Source organism: Lissotriton vulgaris, chromosome 6 (genome assembly GCF_964263255.1).
Source record: "Lissotriton vulgaris chromosome 6, aLisVul1.2, whole genome shotgun sequence".
In the NCBI taxonomy this organism is placed as follows: domain Eukaryota; kingdom Metazoa; phylum Chordata; class Amphibia; order Caudata; family Salamandridae; genus Lissotriton; species Lissotriton vulgaris.
Genome location: NC_141694.1, coordinates 1,596,816,213 through 1,596,837,581, shown reverse-complemented (window position 1 = coordinate 1,596,837,581; position 21,369 = coordinate 1,596,816,213). Strand labels below are relative to the sequence as shown.

General features: G+C 45.6%; 1 protein-coding gene across 2 annotated transcripts in view; it reads right to left on the bottom strand.

Annotated features, from left to right (window-relative positions):
• Positions 1 to 21,369, bottom strand: part of FBXO11 (F-box protein 11) — a 517,411-nt gene that overhangs the window by 400,831 nt on the left and 95,211 nt on the right. For both annotated transcript variants that reach the window (XM_086927768.1, XM_086927769.1), the window contains exon 2: positions 1,445 to 1,572. In XM_086927768.1, the coding sequence (XP_086783894.1) occupies positions 1,445 to 1,572 (128 nt within the window). The remainder of the gene's footprint in view (positions 1 to 1,444; positions 1,573 to 21,369) is intronic.

Here is a 21,369-nt window from a genome sequence, read left to right as displayed (position 1 = left end):
CAAACCATCACAAGCACAAACCATCACAAACATAAACAATCACAAACATAAACAATCACAAACAAACACAAACAAACACAAACAATCACAATCTCAATCTCTCTCCGTCTCTCTCAGTCTATCATGGAAAATACTTTTCTTTATGATAATTCACCCCTGTGTGCTGACATACCACAGGCCATCTATTATACTTCATTAAGATGGCAGACTGGCCATTGTTTAGCAGAACATTTAAAATTCAAGTGTTCAGATGCCAGGCCTTTCAAAAACAATATAAAAAAAAATAGAAAAGAGAAACTGAGGAACCTCCAAAGGTGTAACATAAATTATTAAAACACAAACATAATGGATACAACTTAGGTCCAACCTGAGACAGAGCATGCACGGTCTCTTGCAGGACATTTTGTTAGGTTTCAATGGGCTTAAAGCTCTCTTACTGCTTACCACTGAGCAATTGTTTGCTTGCTTCGTGTTCGTTAGCGCGCCTGCTTCACATCCTAGTCTTGTGTTTGGCCCTCCTCTAGACCATGGCCAAGGTATTTGTGTCCCCTCACTGATCAAACTTTGTAAGTTTTTTTTCTTTTTGTTGAAGCATTCCATTAGAATGCATGTGTTTGTAATCTGTATTCCTCATGTGCTTTTCTCTCCTCCCTTACCCGTATGCTTCTGCCCCCACCACAACTCTCGCAGTGAGCTTCTATGCCCCAGAGTTGCTCTTTTTCACCAGTGTGCTTGTAGAGCCCACCCATGTTTCTGTTTTCCTCTCTGGCCCATGTGCTTCTGCCCCCCCCCCCTTCTCTCACTCCCCACCCCTGGCTTTGCTCCATGCTGTTCTCTCGTTCCTGCCTCACAATGATGCCCTACCTGACCTGCTACCAGCACTACAATAACATAAAAAATAAATGAAGCCTGATGATGCTGCCCCTGGGGGGCTGGGGGGGGGGGGTGTATGGGGTGACAGATTCACATGCCTACAAAATGACACTGTTAAGCAGCCACATCATTATGCTTACTTTTTCATTTTATTTTTACAGCTTTTCCTCATGCTGTACAGTATATGCTTTGACACTGTAGAGCATGAAGAAAAGACAGTGCAGAGCCATTTGCTTCTTTAAAACGAGACCTACTGGCTTTCCAAATGCTGGTTTACTTAATGCTCTGGAGATCCTCTACTGCTGGCAGAGGACTTGCTAGAAAAGCCTATATTTCAGGAATATACAACAACTGCTGATCTCGCTCCTAGGTAGAAGCTAGATTGAAGTCTACCCCAAATACATTTTGCTTGATTCTGTAAAAACAAATCGGGTGACAATTATAGTGCTCTTCTATCTAAGACACACAGAGACTATCCTCCTCAAAGCAAAAATCAATTATATTCAAAATGTATTAACTGGAAATCCAGGCATTTTTAAACCCAAAAGGTTATTCCAATGACTGTGATTACCTCCATACTGCTTTTTGTAGGACAAGCTGTTCTTTTAGGTAGAAGAGTTTTTCTGCGAAGTTGATATGGACTATTCTGTGCACCAGGACCTGATTCTTCTGCAACCATGTCTGCAGGCACATCATCATCTGCAACAAAAAAAAGTCCAACATCAAACGGAGGTGTATTTTTAGATGCATTTTCCAAAATAATCTTTATTAGGTATTTAGCAAAACTCTTTACATGCAAATCAGGTATTTGAACTGCCCACGAAACACATACTTCCATCAACAACACTAAATGAGGCATTTTTTAGCAAGGTGTGTACACGTTTGCCACATGGTCTACTACTGAACTTGTACTCCTTCAGAATTGGCTGTCAGACAAAAGGGAGGATGTTTACAATGAAACGCCTGTCAGACCAAGAATGTCAGCACAATTATGTTTACAATAAAATACCTGTTAGACTAAGAATGTTATCAGTCATCACAATTATAACATTAAAGCTTTCCCTTGGTGTAATACTCTACATCACTCCCTCTCACAAGCCAACATACTTTTCTCACACTAATTTGTCTTTGCTACAGTTAGCATTCACCTTTTACTCAGGTGTGTTGAGACTGGGTTTCACGTTTCAAAAGAGAGAATGGACAATGAGACACCAACGCATGAAACTATTGCAACTTAATAAAGGGACAGATTATAACTATCAATAGAAGGCCAATGAGAGGTTTCTTTTTTTGGTATTTAGCAATATGTGATGTTTTCTTTTCTGTGCATAATCATGATTTAGTATTGCTGGACTGTTTTTTAAAAATATGCAGTACTGGATAGGAATATGAATTTCTATGTGTAACTAAACCGAACGGGACATTGTATATTTGTCTATTCTGGTTTTGTTTCTCTCCCTTTATGATTTGGGTTTTGATTGTACCTTAACCGGCTATTGTATGTGCCTTGGTTAAAATTGGAGAGAAAAAAAGAGAAAAAATAAAAAAGAAGGCCAGTGAGATGTAAAACAGAAAGTTATCCTACAAAACTCTCCATGAGATGGCATTATCCATCATTCAAATACGGGAGAGAAGTCTACTAAGAATTGAAATCAATATCGTCCTAAGTCGCATACTCTGTGGGAAAAGATCCCCCAGCACCAACCCCCTGACTTCAATAGGGGCTAGAAACAAGTACATAATATTAATCTACTGGACAGATCATGTATGTATGTATGTGTGTGTGTATGTGTGTATGTATGTGTGTATGTAACCCCAGAGATGTTTGTGGGCACAACAATGGAACTTTATCTGGAACATGGGATTCCAAAGATGATGTGTGGAAGGGGGTTGTCAAAGTTGTTTTCCAAATCAAGAGGATGCAAGGGGCCTTTGCACTTCCTCCGGAGCCGGGAACTCCATCTAGAATAGCACATTTCTGAATTACAGGAGAGAGAGATGCATTTTTGCACAACAAAATGATTAAGCTAACTAGTAAGTAAATACCAAAGTATGGAAAGGTGTATTTTTTTACTCCCCCTTCTACTGCCTGGAACTGGATCAGGGGTGCAGTCCCCAAATCACAGTATGAATGAACAAGTCTTAAACATAGATAGGGGGAATGATATGTTGCCTTAGACATTCTTTGCTATAGCTGACTTAGAAAGTGACTAGTTGGGCAGATGTTATCAGGGTTCCTGAGAGACTGGTTTAGTGTGTCTATGTTAAAGTGAAGAGATGATCAAGGTGGCGCACTGAAGGCTATAAGTTCTTTGTTTCAGGGGTTCCCCTAAAACTTTGTGTACTCAAAATGTCCACTCTGATAGGGAGATACTTACGAGATGAATCTCACTGACTTGACTGTTGATCAAAGAGATAAGACAGACTTGCCACTTATAAAAGAAGATGTGTCATGCTCCCTTTAAGCAGGTTATCAAAGGTAAGGCCACAGGGAAAATGGCTACAATTAAAATTGTACACTCGTATTGGTTCTAAAACCTGAAACAGACCCACAGATTGTAGGCCGTGTAGACCTCTTTTTATCCTTAATGTAGTAAAGTGAGTGGGGAAAATGCTGTTTAAGTCCAATATCCGATTCGCACAGAGCAGCCAGGATTTGTACCACATAGAAACAGAATCATTTGTCTGAGAACACTGACTGACAATATTTCTTTAGACTAAGTGGGGAGAAGTATGCCACAGCAGTGTTAGATATTGGATCCAACTACTTAAAGGGCTTACATGTGAAAGGTTCAGAACTTGTAAATAAAGTTAAAAGAAATGGGTGCTGGAGAGGGGCCTGAGGCAAGGGTATCCGCGGTCTCCTCTTTGATTCATTTTGGTGAATAAACAGTTAGCAGGAGCTCGGAGGAAGCACATGAGCAGCTCTGGGATAAAGCCAGGAGACGCAATTGCAACGTTTTGAAGAAAAAACATTCTGTTAAAAGAGCCGCGAGTCAATGAGATCATGCAGTGGACATGATGTCTTGAAATCTGCTCCTATTCTATCAGCATCTATCAGTGCTGGGACAGGAATTAACCCTGCCCAGAGTGCCTAACGGTGAGCATGTAGGACCCTCGTTTTTAGGTCTTGTCCATCAAACTGTGCAAGCTGGATGGTTGGAAAAGATCTATTGTGAGCTTATAAGGAACTTGCAGTGGGCTTTTAGCCAACCCAACTGCTTATCGAACAAGTTACTTACCTTCGGTAACGATATATCTGTAAGCAACATAAGTAAGTGATAGATTCCTTACCTAAGAATATCTCCAGGCGTCAGACTGGATCCGGAAAGCTTTCATCAGCAGCACCCCTGCGCGTCGATAGGTGTCGTCGTACGGCTCTGTGTGCGTTGTTGGCGTCGTATTCGCCGAGATGTCTTCACCGGAGCTACTTAGACGCGCGGACGACAGTTCTGTACACAACTTTCCGCAACATAGGCAGAGCCATGTAAGATACTGACCACTGGTTGTGAGAAAGTGCCATCTTTCTTGCATGGTATGCCCCCACTTTTTGCTGAATTGCTGATGTACTTTGACTGAATGTGCCCTGGGCTCCTGCCAATCAGGTGCCCAGGGCCTGTGTTCTTTTCCTAAAACTGTATTGAAACCTAAACCCAACTGGCATCTCTGGCCACATGTCAGTCCCTGGTAAATGGTACCCTAGGTACCCAGGGCACTGTGACCAGAAAAGGCCCCTAAAGGCTGCAGCCCTTATTGTGCCACCCTTACGGGTCTTGTACCCTGACACACACATCCACACACTGCCTTTTCAGGCTGAGTGTATTAGTGCAGAACAAAACAAAGAGTCGGCATGGCACACATCCCTGTGTGCAATGCCCACAACACACTGCCCTGCCATACTTCAGTCACCCCTCTAGCGGGGTGCACTATGCCAGGGGTGTGGGTACAGGTGCAGGAGCCCTGTACCCCAGTCCATTCCTGGGTACTGTAAGTGCAGTACTGCCATTAAGAGATTATGGTGCTGGGAGGTCGTAAACACGAACTCCACAGCACCAGAATGGCTACACTGAAGACTGAAAAGTTTGGTATCAAACTTCTCATCACATTAGACCCACACTGATGCCAGTGTGAGATTTAATGCCAAATGCACGACAGATGGCATCTTAGAGATGCCAATAAAAATCAAAACTCTTGGGGTTACCAAAGGTTCTCAAATAGCCTATAGTTATATGCACATCCCAACGTCCAGTTATTCAGAAAAGGCACAATCCTTTCACAACAGACATAAAAAAGAATTTTTTTTAAATGGTTTTCAATTATTTAGAATGCCGGTTATACCGGTATCATGTTCCCCGTTTCTTGAACATATGGGGTGAAATGTATTAACTGAATACAGTGTCCTACACGGATAGAGCAGGACCCTGCACGATAATAAACAAAATTAAAAAAAACGGACCTTCGCGTTTTAATATTAAGTAAATGGGGCTTTTATTTCAAATGAGTTTCAGGTTTATTCACCTCCTTTCTACAACCGGGTCAGAGGTTTCCTACCCTTACTACAGAGGAACAAGAACCATTATGAGCGCCTCTTCATGTTTATTATTAGCATGGAAGGGTGATTCTTCCATACACGTTATTCCGGTGAGTGTATGACTTTATTCGAAATTATCTAAAGGAGTAGTACAGCAAAAGTAATAATACACTGGTCAACTACACCTATATTCTTCTTTGTATAGGTATTGGAGATATATATATATATATATACATATATATATATATATATATATATATATACATATATATATATAAAAATAGGCATCTTGCGCCATTGTTGGTCGACTGAGACCAAGGTACCTTGTAGAAAGTGGAAGTCACAGACCTTGAAGGAGGTATGTTTGCTACTTTGGGATATGATTCGGGGTCAGGGACCTATTGTTTGGTTGTTTATCAATATCAGGCAGTTGTCACAATAATTATAAATTCCCTTCTGCGTTTCAACAGATTCCCATGAAATTTTGTTGAGCCCCGAGTGGTCCCGTTTCTATATAAAGTAAGCTACACAACTATAAAACTCACCTCATGTGTGAATGAGGTAGGTATGATGTGGAATTTGAGGAAGTATATGTGTGTGGATACATAGGGGCAGTAACTGTCGAAATGAGCATGCTCTCCTTTATTTATAAATTAGTATAAGTATGTGGGAATTGTGATGCATTTTTTAAATTTTTTAACAAGTGGACCCTGCAGACAATTATGTACACTCTGACTCAGTAGACTATGTAATATGTATAGATATTGAACAGGTTTGTTAAATATATAAATATACAAAGATGGTGACATATGTTCTTATGTTTTGTTTTCATATTAGGTGTATTTATTGTTCTTTAAGTGTAAGGGAGACAAATATTTCCTGTGTCTTGAAGAAGGTGGTTGTTAACAATCAAGTACCACCGAAACGCGTCAATGCTTCTGTTTAATCATACGGTTGTATCCAAGGAACGTGTTAATGCCCAACATCTGATTTCGATGATGGACATTTGAACAGGTTGATTAAATGGATTCCATGTGGAATAACCAAATTATGATGTGAAGAATATGTTTACACTTTTGTGTCTCTCGGATTAATTATATGTGGCATTTTGGTTTTTAAAGGTAGAACTGTAACCTTGATTAGATTGCAGGATTGTCCTAGCAATAGTATTATTTTTTTTAGGTTTTTAATATATCTGTGTCAAAAAGCTTTGGCATTTATCATTGTGTGCATTATAATTGTTGGAAATGGTCCATTTTTATTGTTTACGTCTGTTGTGGAAGGATTGTGCAGTTTCTGGATAACTGGATATTGGGATGTGCATGAAACTATAGTTTATTTGGGGACCTTTGGTAACCCCAAGAGAGTTTTGATTTACCTGTGGTACCCTGTCTCTTGGGCAGTGGGGTCGCTCCCTTTTTTTTTTTTACAAAGAAATCTTAGAGATGCCCCCTGGACCCAAACTAACTCCCAGTGTCCTGACTGCGTGGCTGCTGAGGCTGCCACCACCAGACATGTTTCAGGACCCCCTGGGTCGAGAGTTTGCTTTTCTCGGGGGGGGGGGGGGGGGGGGGCCTGAAACAATGCACATTCTGGGACGAGGTGCCAAGCTTCCTCCCCCAGGATTGGTAGAGGGAGGTTCAAAGGCACACCGCCTTTCTGAGCTTCTCAAGGCCACTTGATGTACTCAGCAACTGGCCCCCAACAGTTCTGATCCCCACTCTGGTGGGAAGACAGGCGGCAAACGGGGGTGTGCCAACCTCTGCCCTCAAGGTGGGAGAGGCGAGGTGAAGCACAACTCCGGGCTCCCGCCATCTTGGGGATGGGGAGCCCTACCCAGAGACAGGCTCCTGCCCCCTCCCACAAGAGAGTAGCAGGATAGGGGGGAGTACTCACCCCAGGGAAGGGACCCATTAGTCCCTGACCTTCCCATACCTGTAAGGCCCCTAAATTTAGTATTAAGGGTCACCCTGAGCCTTATTAATTTATTTAAAGGTTTTGTATAGCGCGAACAAGACTCTTGCGGGTTTCAGAGCGCTTCACAAGTGAGGTAGTTAGACAAAAGAAGCATTGTACAAAAGAAACACATTAAAATCGAGGTAAAGACATATATGTTACAGCTGGAGTGTTCCAGGAATCCGAAATAATGTTCACATGAATTTCGTCATGAAAAGAGATTTAACTTCATTTTTGAAGGAAGCAAATTATGGGTTGAGTCTGGTTTCTGGGGGTAGTGCATTCTAAATCCTTGGAGCAATTCCAGAGAAGGCGCAATTATAAGTTTTCTTCTTATCAAATCTTTGAGGCTTCAAAAGAAGGTTGGTGGCGCTCCTAGGGGATCTGTTTCCACAGGAGAGCTCCAGTTTCTGGGCCAGGCAGCTCGTGGTGTTGTGATGTAGAGCTTTGTGTGTCATGCAAGCGATTCTTAGTTGGATTCTTGCTTCGAAGGGTAGCCAGTTAAGCGTTTTGAAGTCGGCGGAAATGTGGCAATGTCCTTTGGAACCTGTGATGAGTCTGGCCTCCGAGTTAAGTGATGCTCTTAGTGGGGCAGTAGTTGATCTAGGGAGTCCACAAAGCGTTGCTCTACCATATTCTAGTCTGGGAAGTACTAGTGCTTGGACTGCCAGTTTGAAGTCATTTGCTGGGAGGAAGGGTTTTAGTTTTCTCAGGGTGTGTATCTGAAAGTTTGCTCCTTTTGCTGCAGCACTGATATGTTTTTGCATTTTTAGATTACTGTCCAGAGTTACTCCCAGTGATTTTGCTGAGTCGAATAAAAGAGGTTGGCAATGTAGCGGTGAAAGTTGTTTAAGCCATTCTTGAATGGTGTCTGTTTGGTTAGGTGGGGCGATTAGTAGGAATTCGGTTTTGAGGGAGTTTAGTTTGAGGTGGTTATCCGTCAACCAAGACTGGGTTTTTTGTAGAGTTGAATTGAGAGCCTTGATGTCACCCGGTGAGTTAATCTTTAAAGTTGTGTGTCGTCAGCGTACATGTGAAAGTGGATATTAGAAGAATTGAGGATTTCAGTAAGAGGTTCCATGAATAAGATGAACAGGGAGGAGCCCTGCGGGACTCCTAATGTGACTGGGACGGTCTTGGACAGGGATTGGTTGACCTTGAACCTTTGGGATCTGTTACGGAGGAAAGAGGTGAAGCAATTTAGAACTGACCCTGATAAGCCCATTCTATGTTGGAGGAGGTCAAGAAGATTGTCATGTTTGACGGTGTCGAAAGCTGATAAGTCAAGTAGGATAAGTAGGCAGGCTTCGTTCTGATCTAGTATTTTTAAAGCATCGTCTACGATGTGGGTCATGGCCGAATATGTACTATGCCCTGCCCGGAAGCCAGATTGAAATTTATTAGCAGGTGGAAGTTGGTGATGTGGTTGTCTAGCTGGGTGAGAACACATTTTTCAAGGAGTTTCGCTAGAGTTGGGAAGTTGGAAATTGGTCGGTAGTTATTCAGGTCTGTGGGGTCCGCTGTTGTTTTTTTCAGGATAGGGGAAACTTGTCCCAATTTGAGAATGACCGGAATAATCCCTTGGACTAAGGTAGCATTGATGATCTTTGTCCAAAGTGGCACTGGAGGTGGTGAAGGATCTTTGAGGAGGTTAGCAGGGTGGGGGGTCAGAGAAGTGGTTGGAGGGGTTCAAGGATGTGAGTGCTTTTAGGATTGTTTCTTCGCTGTAGGTTGTAAAGGAGGACCAGGAGGTTTTGTGTTTGAGGGTGAGCTTGGTTGTGCAGTTGCCTGGGGTTCCTGGCGTGTGAGAAGGAGTGATCTTCTGCATGTCGATCTGAATTAATGAGGCCTTAAGTAGATCTGATTTCAGGAGTTAAATCTTTCTCGTGAAGAAGGAAGAGAATTCTTCACAGCTGGGTGGGGGAGCATTCACCATCTTGGGGAGGGTGAGCTGCGCCACGAGATTGCGTTTTAACTAGTTCAAAGAACTTCTTGGGTAGGTTCTTGGCTTGATCTAGTTGATTTTTGAAAAAGTTTGATTTTGAGTGTCTGATCTTTCTATAGTACGTGTTTCTGGAGGATATTAGCAGTGTAAGGTGGTCGATGGATGGTGATGACCTCTATCTCCATTCAACTAATCTTAAGGCTCGTCTCTCCTTGTTGAGTCTGCCGTCATACCAAGGTTTAGAGTCTTTTATAGAGAGTCTCTTCAGTTGAAGAGGTGCTGTAGTATCTAAGATCAAAGTTATGGAGTTAAAGTAGTGCTGTGTCAAGGCTTGAACCTCCGTTAGGTCTTCAGGGGGAAGCAGGAGGCTGACATTGGTAGAAGACAAATCTGTGAGGGGGCTTTGTAGGCTTCTCTTCCATACTTTAGGTCTTGATGGTTGTGTTGAGCGTAGTTTGACTGGTACCATAATGGAGAAGGTGATGGAGTGATGATCAGACCAATCACAGGGGAGGATTGCGTTAAGCTGAATTGCCTCTGGGTTGGCAATCACCAGGATGAGGGTTGAACGTTTGACATGTGTGGGACGATTGCAGATTTGGGCAAGGTCTAACTCTGACAAGAATGTTTTGAGGCTATTAACTGCCGGGTCCTTGGGGTCGTTCCAGTGGAGTTTGAAATCAGAGAGGAATATATGGGTATTTCAATGATCCAGAAGTGTGGTCAGAATATCCATGAATTGCTTGATAAAGGTGAGGTTATCGCCAGGCGGGTGGTAAAAAGTGTGCAGTGAACAAATTTGTATAATATTACTAGAGATATCTAAGCAAAGGTATTCACATGAGGAAAGATCCGGTGAGGGTGAGCGGTTCACTGCGAGGTTGTCCTGGAAGAAGCAGGCAATACCGCCACCTGGTCTAAGTGGTCTGTCTAGTCTAGTGATGTCATAATTGGGGGGCAGTATGTCAAGGATCGGGTTGGACGCTTCATTTAGCCACGTTTCGGTAAGGATTAAGAGGTCAGGATAGAGTGTGAGAATAAGGTCAGCAATGTCTGCTGCATGTGCTGAGGCTGATCTGCAGTTTAGTAGAATGCATTTGAGACACTACTTGGAGGTAGTTGGAGGCTCCAGTGTTAATGGAACTTGAGTAAGATTCTACCTCTGGTGTTGTGAATCGGGGGTCTATGTGTACTGAGGTGTATGGTTTTGATTAGAGAAGGCTGTTTCAGCTTGTTCGGGACAACTGTGGACTGGTTAGGTTGAGGGGGTGGATCGTAGGAGAGCGTGTATGTCCATGTCGGATAGGATATTATCCCTGCGAACAGGCCGAGATGTGGAATCGCCGTTGGGAACTGTTCTCCATCTTGGTGGGGGCCGATTAAGGGAAAGACGTTGCGACTGTTGCTGGGGTGTGGGGCAGTTGCTGTGGTGGGTCCTGCTCTTATCACCCGTATGTCGTCTGATCGTGGGTTACAATCTAAACAGGTTCCATAGCTTGTGGAGATAATCTTTGATATATTGTAGAGACAGTAGGATTTCATCAAACCTAGGGTCTGGAGTGGATGGATTGGTCATTGTGTTGTCTCTGTCTAGGCGAGGGGGCGGTTAAGATATGGATTGGAGGGTAGCAGTTGTCAGAATCTGCATGGTCGGAACTACCAGTCGGGTTGCCCGGAGATGGGGAAAAAGACAGAGGGGGAGGGGTGTGCTTTGAGGATATGGGCATGTGAGGGTTCCTGAAGTTCGTTGGACTATTATAAAGGTACGTTACTTGGATGGATCCTAAGTGAGGGTGAGGTGATGTCAGTGTTGTGGGGGTGGTTCTCAAGGGATAGGATTTCTCCTGGCGTCCGGGTGCGAGTATGCACGGATAGGTTCGAAGGTGAGTGCCCAGGGGCGGATTTCAGCTTTGACATGGGGGGCGTTATGGACATATTGGGCTGTATGGAGGTGATGTAGCCATTGTGGGAGTGGTTCCCAGGAGCTAGTATCTCTCCTGGCGTCGGGGTGGGTGTGTGGAAAGATGGGTTTGTAGGTGAAAGCCCAGGAGGGGAGGTCTGCGTGGCCATGGTGGGCGTTATGGAGTTAGTAGTGATTGTGGCGGGAGGAGCGGTACTAAGGACTTTGTCTTTGATGATAGGGAAGATGCTGTCAAGTAGGATTAAATTATGGTCAGAGGATTGCAGGAGAATGATCCCAGTGTGATAAATGGTGAAAGGGGCTTAGGCCCTGAAAAACTGGGAGGGGATGATGGAGATCTTGAGACCGTATGGTGTTTTTTTGGACGAGGAAACTGAGAACAGGGCGTATATAGCTTTCCTCCATTGGGCTCTTCTCTTGGTGTAAAAAATAATGTAGTTGGTTAAAGGGCCCTCGTTTATAGAATGGTAGGTGTCTGATATTGGGGTCTCAGATTCCGATTCTGAAACAAGAAGAAGAAAGAAGACCTGGTGTGCAGCTGCTAATAAGAGAACACCAACTGACTTGGCCCCAGCCCAACAGGCATGTCGACCATCGAACCTGCTCCTGCTAAGTCCCGGCGTCTCTTTTCGTCAGCAACCTCAAAAACCCTAGAGGACCTGACTGCCTTGCTCATTCAAAGACTGGGACTCCCACGAGCAGTGGTTCTGCTCAAACAGCAACAACCCCTGGTGCCAGCCAGAAACTGCGAATCCAGCACACACTGCACACGCCGAGCCCAGCATGTGACCACAAGGACATTACTACAACCCCCCCCCAACCCCCCCCCAGGCGATCGTGACCACAAATCCAGTGCCCAAGGACCCTCCTCGACGCTCCTGACGACGCATGCAGCTTCAGAACCAGGGACCCCTCCAACCATGACCAGTAGAGGGTCAGATTTTCCGGCACCAAAAGAAACCCCTACACCTGGCGCCCTGTGGCCCCCTGTGCCCTCCTCTAGGGTGGCTACCTAACATACAGCTTCCCGACTTACTTCTCGAAGTGGTGGTCGCACCTGAGGAATCTCAGTCCTTGAGCCTGCAGCCTTTGTTCAACTCCTAGCTTTTCCATTGAAATACATTGGGCGCCCGTCAGCCCAAAAGAGTGCCACTGGAAGTGCAGCATCTGTTCTATCCTACTTCCCCACTTGCCCTGTGTAAGTGACCAGGAGCTCAGCTCCCACAGCTGCGTGGCCTGCCTGCTAGCAGCCACCAGCCAAAGGACCCCTGCCTGCCATAGGCTAACATTGGGCCTGGTTTCACTTGGAAATTCTTCCAAGTGTAGAGTTTTGAAACTTTGAAATATTCCTTAAAAATCATCCTATCAATTAAAACGAAATTACTCGCCTGCTATCAGGAGAGATCCTAGTGCTGGATATTTGTGCCCAGCACTGACCCTCAAAAGTAATTACAACTGTGATTTTCCGATATCCTGATTTCCTCCCATAGGATAACATTGCCAGGTTTTTGCCAGAAATTCTTCCAAGTGTTGATTTTCAAAACATACAAATCTTCCTTAAAAATCGCATGTGTAACAAAAAAGATTTCTTTCAACTGTTTCCAAGAAATGCACCAGGGCTAAATACAGGATTCAGCACTGAGTAAAGTGGTGTTATTGCATTTACTTAAAACTTCCAGTTGAGCTCAATGTTATAATTGTGTTTAACTTGTGTTGCATATTGCAACTGTATCGACTGCATTTAAAAGTCAACTGCTATTTGAAAGTATTTATACCTACTTGTGGTTCTAAAATAAAACAATATATTTTTATATACAAAACAGTTGGCCTAGAGTTCAGTTCTTGAGTGTGTGAGACCATTTGCTGACTGAGTGTGTACAACAGGTGTTTTACACTGTCCTCCGATACTGCCTTACTGCTCGACCAAGCTACCACTTTAGAGAGTAAGGTTATATCTAACTTTAACCTCTGCCAAACATCTGGGGACTGTGGACTCTGTGACACTTGAACCTTACTTTGGTACAGTATATACAGAGCCACTCTCTTACACTGGTGCATAGAAACAAGGGCCCGAAAGGATGACCTTAACACTAGAAATCAGTTCGCAGAACGGGGAGGAGGGGTAGTGCGTTAAGGAATCTATCACCAACTAATGTTTCTTACAGATATATCGTTACCATAGATAAGTAACTTGGTCATCTGAAAGAAACACGTTAGTGATAGATTCCTTACCTTAGAATAGATTCCCCAGCAATACCAACCACGGTGGTGGGTCTGCGAACTAAAATCACACCAGAAAGTCCCAGAGAACAGAATGGTCAAAGAAGCTTTCCCTCCGGAGTGGACTGTCAAGGCAGCTTTGTAAAAGTGTGCAGCGTAGCCCATGTGGCAGCCTGACAGATGTCATGCCGGGAGACACCACAACCCAATGCAGTAGTAGCTGCTGTTGCCCTGCTACAATGGGCACTCGGCCCCACCGGATGTTCCTTTTTAGCCATCAAATACCAGGCCTTGATAGACAAGATGACCCGACGGGAGATAGTCCTCTTGTGAACAGCCTGGCCTTTCTTGGCGCCTGCGTTGCCAACTAAGAGCTGGTCATCCACCTGGAATTATTGTGTGCGATTCAGGTAAACTGAGAGTGCACAATTTGGGTCCAGACGGTGGAGCCTCTCTTCCTCTCTGAAAGGGTGTGGAGGCGGAAAGAAAGTGGGCAAGGTGATAGTCTGCCCAATGTGGTAGGCAGTGACAACCTTTGGCAAGAAGGAAGGACGAGTGCGAAGCACAACCTTGTCCGGATGCACCGACAGAAAAGGAGGCTTACAAGGAAGAGCCTGAAGCTCACTCACTCTCGTGGCAGAGGTGATAGCCATCAGGAAGGCAGTTTTCAAAGTCAGAAGACATGAAGGACAATTGTGAAGCGGCTCAAAGGGGCGCACAATGAGAAGTTAAAACAAGATTCAAGTCCCACCAAGGTATTATGAAAGGAACAGGAGGGAACATATGTGTAATGCCTTTTAAGAATCTCTGTACAACAGGGGACTTGAAAAGAGAAGTATGATCGGGAAGCCTCAAAAAGGCTGAAATGGTTGAAAGAAAGCCCTTGATAGTGCCCAGAGCAGAGCCCTGCTGGGCCAGAGAAAGAAGTAACAAAAGGACCTCAGAAAGAGGGACAGAAAGGGGATCCACAGCCTTGGCTGTGCACCATGAAACAAAATTGATTTAGTGAAGGGATGCCTGGCTGCCATAATGACATCACAGACTTCGGGAGACAAGTCAAATGGAATCAACTGTCGCCGCTCAAATTTCACGCATGTAGGTGGAGGCTGGGCAGGTTCGGTGGAGAACCGTCACCTGCTGCTGCGTTAGAAGATCCTGCCGCAGAGGCAGTTGGATCGGGGAATCCAGGCTCATACTGAGTAGCTCGGGATACCAAACTCTTCGAGCTCAGTCCGGAGCCACAAGTATGACTTGGGCCCGAACTTGCCTAATTTTCTCCTGCACTCTGGGTAGAAGAGGTATAGGCGGAAAGGCGTACAAATGACTGCAGCTCCACTCGCAACAAAAAGCATCGCCGAGCGAATGCCACCTTGGAAATTCTAACACGCAGAACTGCGGACATTGGACGTTTTCTTCTGTGGCGAATAGATCTAACCAAGGCTCTCCTCTAGAGACCTTGCGCCACCTCAGAGTGAAGATGCCATTCGTGATCCATCAGACACCGGCGGCTGAGTTCATGCGCCTTGGTGTTCAAAGACGCCCAGGTGTTAAACCGTCAAGGAAATGCTGTGGCATTCCAGCCATGTCCAGAGGCGCCCTGTTTGTTGCAATACTACATGGCGGTGGTGTTGTCCGTGACCACCTGCACCACCTTCTCCGGGACAGAGGGAAGGATCCCCGGCTCCCCGAACGACTGTTGTCCACCATCTGTCCTGCGGAGTATATGTCTCAACCTGCCAGATTGTATCCTACACTTACTCAATAGATCTCTTAGCAGAGGCATCTTTCCAACTTCTTTCAAGGAGGCTATCTTAGTACCCCTCCTCAAAAAACCCGGCGCCGACCCTGCGGAGCCGTCGAATTATCGCCCCATTTCCCTCCTTCACTATTTCTCCAAACTCATGGAGGCCCATGTCACCCGGTGCCTGTCAAACTTTATTGAATCCTCCTACCATCTTGAGCCTAATCAGGCCGGCTTCAGACCCGCCCACTCCACAGAGGCCGTCATCCTGGCAGTCCTTGACACACTCAGGAGCAACGCGAACGCGGGGCTTCCCCAAGCCCTCGTCCTCCTGGACTTGTCGGCCGCGTTCGACACGGTGGATCATAACATCCTTCTCCACCATGTCGGGCAGGCGGGCATCCAGGGCACCGCTCTTGAGTGGGTCAAGTCCTTCCTCACTGGAAGAACACAGGCGGTCCCGCCTGGGCCCTTACACTGCCAAAAAATCCCCCACGTCCTGCGGAGTCCCCCAGGGCTCCTCCCTCTCCCCGCTTCTATTCAATTTATACCTTCGGCCTTTGATTCAATCTCTCCTGCAATGGGACATCATAGTCTATAATTACGCCGACGACTTGCAACTCATCCTCTCACTCAATTCACCACATGCCATCAATACGTTCCACGCAGCCATGATTCACATCCAACTCTGGATGAACCAGAATCAATTAAAACTGAACCCCGGTAAAACTGAGCCCCTTCTCCCTGGACTCAGTCATGTCCACTGGGGCCCGCAGTTCTGGCCTCCGGAGCTCGGCTCTCCCCCTATCCCAGCAAAAACCGTAAAGAGTTTGGGTGTAATCATCGACGCTGAACTTTCTCTCAAAGCTCAAGTTGGAGGGGTAGTTTCATCTTGCATGCACCAACTTCGGAGGATCCGCAAAGTCCGTCACCTTCTCCCCTCTGCAGCACTTACTCAAACTGTCATCTCACTTGTGCTCTCCCTCTTGGACTTTTCTAACTCCATTTATCACGGTCTCCCACAATTTCTGTCACATCGCCTCCAAGTCGTCCAGAATCAAGCGGCCCGCTTGATCCATGGAACCCCCAGATGGCAATCAGCCAAGCCTCTGGCTCCTAATGGACCAAAGGGCTGCCTTCAAGGTGGCATGCCTCACCTTTAAAGCCCTTCATTGCTCTGGCCCTGCGTTCCTCAAATCCCTCATCCATCCCCACTGTCCAACACGCAACCTTCGATCAGCTCACCGTGACTTGCTAGTCACTCCTAAAAACAAAACTAAGAAATTTGGCGGTCGCCGTTTCTCCCACCTGGCTCCTGTGCTCTGGAACCTTCTCCCGCTCTCAATCAAATCCTCTTCTTCCCTTCTTAACTTCAGAAAATTGTTAAAAACCCACCTTTTTCCCCCCTCTTAGCTAGGTCTTCGCTTCCTGCGCTCCCTCCTCACTCACTCTGTTTATCAGCGCCAGGAAGCTTCGGCGTCAGTGCGCTTTACAAATTGCACCTAAGATAAGATAAGAGAAGGAATGCCTTCAGTGCAAGAAGGATCCCCAGAGGCTCCGGAAGGTTGGTATGGAGCTGGGACTCCGCAGGAGACCAGAGGACTCTGATCTTCGCCTCTCCCATGTGGCCACCCCATCCTAGTGGGGACGCATCCGTCACCACTGTGTGCTCCGGTTGGGGAAGGGAGAGGGATCTGCTGCTGATGCAATGTTGATTTGTGAGCCACCACTGCAGAGTCTGCATATGCCGTCTGGAATGGTTGGTCAACAGGATGCAGGAGGCCATGAGTCCTAGCATCCTCAAGGTCATCCTGACCGAAACCCAGGACAAGGGCTGCAAGATCGGAATCATAGCCCGAATGTCCTTGATTCGATGCTCGGGAGGATAAACCCGAAACTGCACTGTTTCTAGAACCGCTCCTATGAAGAGGAGCTTCTGGGAGGGAATCAGGTGCGACTTTGGCACGTTGATGGAGAACCCCAGCGAATGCAGGAGGTTGGCTGTAGTCTGGAGGTGGGATACGACTGTCGTCGAAATAGAGGAAGACAAACCCTGATCTGTGCAGATGAGCTGCGACCACCGCCATCACATTCGTGAACACCCGAGGGGCACTGGTAAGTCCGAAGGGGAGCACGGTGAACTGAAACTGCTCCTGGCCCACCGTGAATCGCAGGGAACTCAGATGGGCCAGAAGGACGGAAATATGAAAATAAGCGTCCTGTAGGTCCAGTGCAACCATCCAGTCTTGTGGGTCGAGAGCAGACAAGACCTGACCCAGAGTGAGCATCTTGAAGCGATTTACGTTCCGAAGGTCCAAGATGGTACGTAGACCCTTGTCCTTCTTCGGAACCAAGAAGTAGTGGTCGGTTCGCACCGGAGAAGAGTACTCAGCTAATTTAGTAAAAGGGATCAAGGATCCAGAGTCGGGCCTCAAGACCGAATCCTCTGAAAGATTTTATCAGAATTTGAATGAAACAGCAGAGAATCAACAGGGCAGATCCGAGGTATATTTAAATCTAAATGCTCCGGTAAGATTCGAGAAAGAGGTTCAAGAAAGCTTAGACAATCCTCCACTTTGGGAGGCGATCCTACTCTCTATGAATAGTCTTGCTACAGGGAAAGCTGCTGGTTTGGATGGAATTCCAACGGAGTTCTATGTTAAATTCTCATCCCAACTAAAAGAAATAATACAGGAACTATTTATCCATATTTTTCAGGGAGGGAGGCCATCAGCCTCATGGTCATCTGCTAAAATTGTAGTCTTTTAAAAAAAAAATTAAAAATCCTTTAGAACCTGGGTCTTATTGTCCCATCACGTTGATAAACGGAGATTCCAAAATGTACTCCAAATTATTAGTGAGCCGATTGGCACCGAATATACATAAAATCGTATCCGGACGTCAGCACGGGTTTATCCCCGGGAGATCTACAATTGATCACGTCCAAAGGGTAATTTCTCTCTTTGATTTTACTGAGGTGACAGGAGACTATGGTGCTTATATTACTCCACACTGAAAAAGCTTACAATAGGGTCTCTGGAAATACCTGTGGGCTACAATGTTTCATAGTGGGATTAGTGAGGGATTTATAAAAGCAATACAAATGTTATATATGGAACCAGTAGCCAGCGTGTCGATAAATGGGGTATTATCGGACAAAATAATTATTACCACAGGAACGAGGCAGGGGTGTCCGTGCTCTCCTCTCCTGTTCGCGATTTATATTCACCCGTTAATCCGTAGGTTAGATAAGAGTATACTAATACCATCAATTTGGGCATGCGAATAGGAGACAAAAGCCCCAGCGATCACATTACTGCAATAGACGCAATAGAAGAGGAGGCTCTGAGCTTTGGAGCCGTCTCCGGCTATAAATTAAATCAAAGTAAAACGCCGATTATTCTTCATGACCAAATTAAGATGAGGGATGTCAGAGTCACAGATAAAGCTATATATCTAGGGGTTACCATAACTGCAAAGGTGGATAATATAGTTAGTATTAATGTGGAACCACTGATCCAACGAACAAAAAAAGAACTGGTCCGGCTGAATAACTTACATTTACAGATAGGTGGGAGATGTATTGTGATTAAAATCCTCTTTCTACCCAGATGTTTATATTTCCTCCTCAACTGTTTAAATCCATAGAGTCCATGTTCTCAAGATTTATTTGGGGATACAAGAGGCCACGCAGGGCCTTTAGATGCATTACACTTCTAAAAGATAGAGGGGGACTAGCAATGCCCAATTTGAAACTGTACTACTGGGCCACCGTACTAAGATATTGTGCAGCACTCATCTCTACAGGGCCTCGTAGCGATAATATACCCACTCCACAAGAACTTATATTGGGAAAGGGCTGTGAAGGGTGTCTCTGGCGACATATTAACGACAGCTACTTCAAAAAGGTTAAATTCAAGAGCATCTCTGGCATATACAAGGTTTGGGGTAATGCTCAAAAACTAATGGGACTTGAACGATATTCGCATTATACTCCTGCATTTAAAAAATGATGACTTTCCAGAGATATTCAGTGACAGTTGTATGGATCAGTGGATACAGGCAGGGATTGTACAGCTGGACTGTTTCTACGCATCAAGCAGGTTGAAGACCTTTGTGAAATTACGTAACGAGTTTGACCTTAGCCATAGGGACTTTTTCAAATTCCTACAGGTGAGAGTTTTTTGACAAAGAAAGGGGGTAGGGTAAAATTCCAAGCAATTCAAATTATAGAGAATATGCGTATAAAATATGTTTTAACTATTGGGGAGATTTATGAATTTTTGAATTCTCTGTGTCCAGATGATATGGAGTAATAGATGGCTAATTGGCAGGCTAAACTAGTAGTATTGCCCCAAACCTCCCTACGCTCTTATGAACTGTCACAGACCTTCTTTATGTCAATAAAACTACAAGCTCAATATTTTAAAAAATTATATTTCACTGTATTACACCCCAAATAAGATAGAAAATGGGGGACCGGAAAGGGTACAACATGTCCACGATGCACACTGTTTGAAGCCGATAGTGTGCATATTTTCGCCTCTTGTAATGCACTGTCAAGTTTGTTAGTAGAAATCTCCGACTTTTTATCAGAAATATTTAAAACAGGAGTTAGTATCACAACCGAGGAAATATTGTTGGGCACAGCGAATGTTACCCGGCCAAAATATATGCAAGGACTGATGTGGCTATGGCCGTTTTAAGGTTATGTATAGCTTCAGCCTGGCTAGACCCGAATCCACCGGCATTTCAGCAATGGGGAGCCCGTTTGTTAGCAACATGCAGCCTAGAGGTAGCCATATTTAAAAGAAAAGGGCGTAACAAACGTAAAAGAGGCTTGATGATCTGGGTGGGATCCACTGTTGCAATGGATACACAATCATACTTAGGATGAATAGATGGTGATAAGGAGAAAATGTTAGTCAGGAAAGAATTATTGATGGTTAGATTTATCAGTATTGTATATAAGCTCAAATGCTCTGCACCTTTGAATCTTATGGGGTGATTTTATGAATTATACAAGCTACAAATAGTGTCTTTGTTCGGGTATGGGTAAAATTTGAAGGGGTGGGGGTTGTGTATGTGCAAAAAAGAAACTTAAGATATTTTTTTTAAAAGGAACCAAGAAGTAGTGTGAATAACAACCACAACCAACTTCTGGCGTCGGAACGCGCTCAATGGCCCCCTTGGCCAAGAAGGCCATAACTTCCTGCTGGAGAAGTGCCAAATGATCTCCCGACATGCCGTGGAACTGTGGTGGCATTGCTGGGGGGGTAGACTCGAAGGGAAGGGGCCAGCCCCTTTGAACAATTTCGCGCAAGTGGGGGAGGTGAAGACTAATCCTGCCACCCACTGGCGTCTGGTGGGTCTGAAACACCGGACTAGGAAGGTGTGGAGGCATGGCAGCGGGGTGGTGGTGGACTGACCCGCACGCTGGCCCTGCGACCCGCCTCTGCGAGTCCCAAGTCCGCGTCTGCACTGGGACTGTTGCTGTGCAGGCCTGGTCTGAAACGAACGTGTTTGAACGCCCCTTCCAGAGCTACGAAAGGAACGAAAGGTAGAAGGGGAAGGAGAACTTGTGGCCTAAAGGCCCAAGGACTTGGCCGTGGCGCGGGAGTCCTTGAAACGCTCCAATGTGAAATCTGCCTTATCACCAAATAGGCGAGTGCCATCAAAGGGTATGTCCATCAATGTCCTTTGGACATCTGCAAAACAACCAGTCGTCCTCAACCAGGCATGACGGCATAGCGCCACCGTTGTGGTGATCGCTCTACCCAGGGAATCGGCGCTATCAAGACCACAACGGATTGTGAACTTGGCCGAATCTCTCCCCTCCGTAAGAGCGCGAGAGAGAACTGTCCAAGCCTCCTCCGGACACTGAAGCAGCACCTGCGCAACCGTTTCCCAAAAAGAATGGGAATCGCGGCCCAAGAGACAGGCAGTGTTCACAGACCGCAGTCCGGAACTTGCGGAAGAATAAATCTTCATAACTGCTCCAGTTTCTTGGATTCCTTGTCTGGCGGAGCTGAAAGGAATGCGAGCGGGCATGTTGAGGCTTGAATCATTAAACTCTCAGGCGTAGGGTGAGGAAGGCGGGGTCGCCCGGGGCCGGGCGATAGCCTCGGCCCACACCTTTGTCCACAGGAGCCCCTGTGTTGGGCCCGGACCAACTGCTGAGA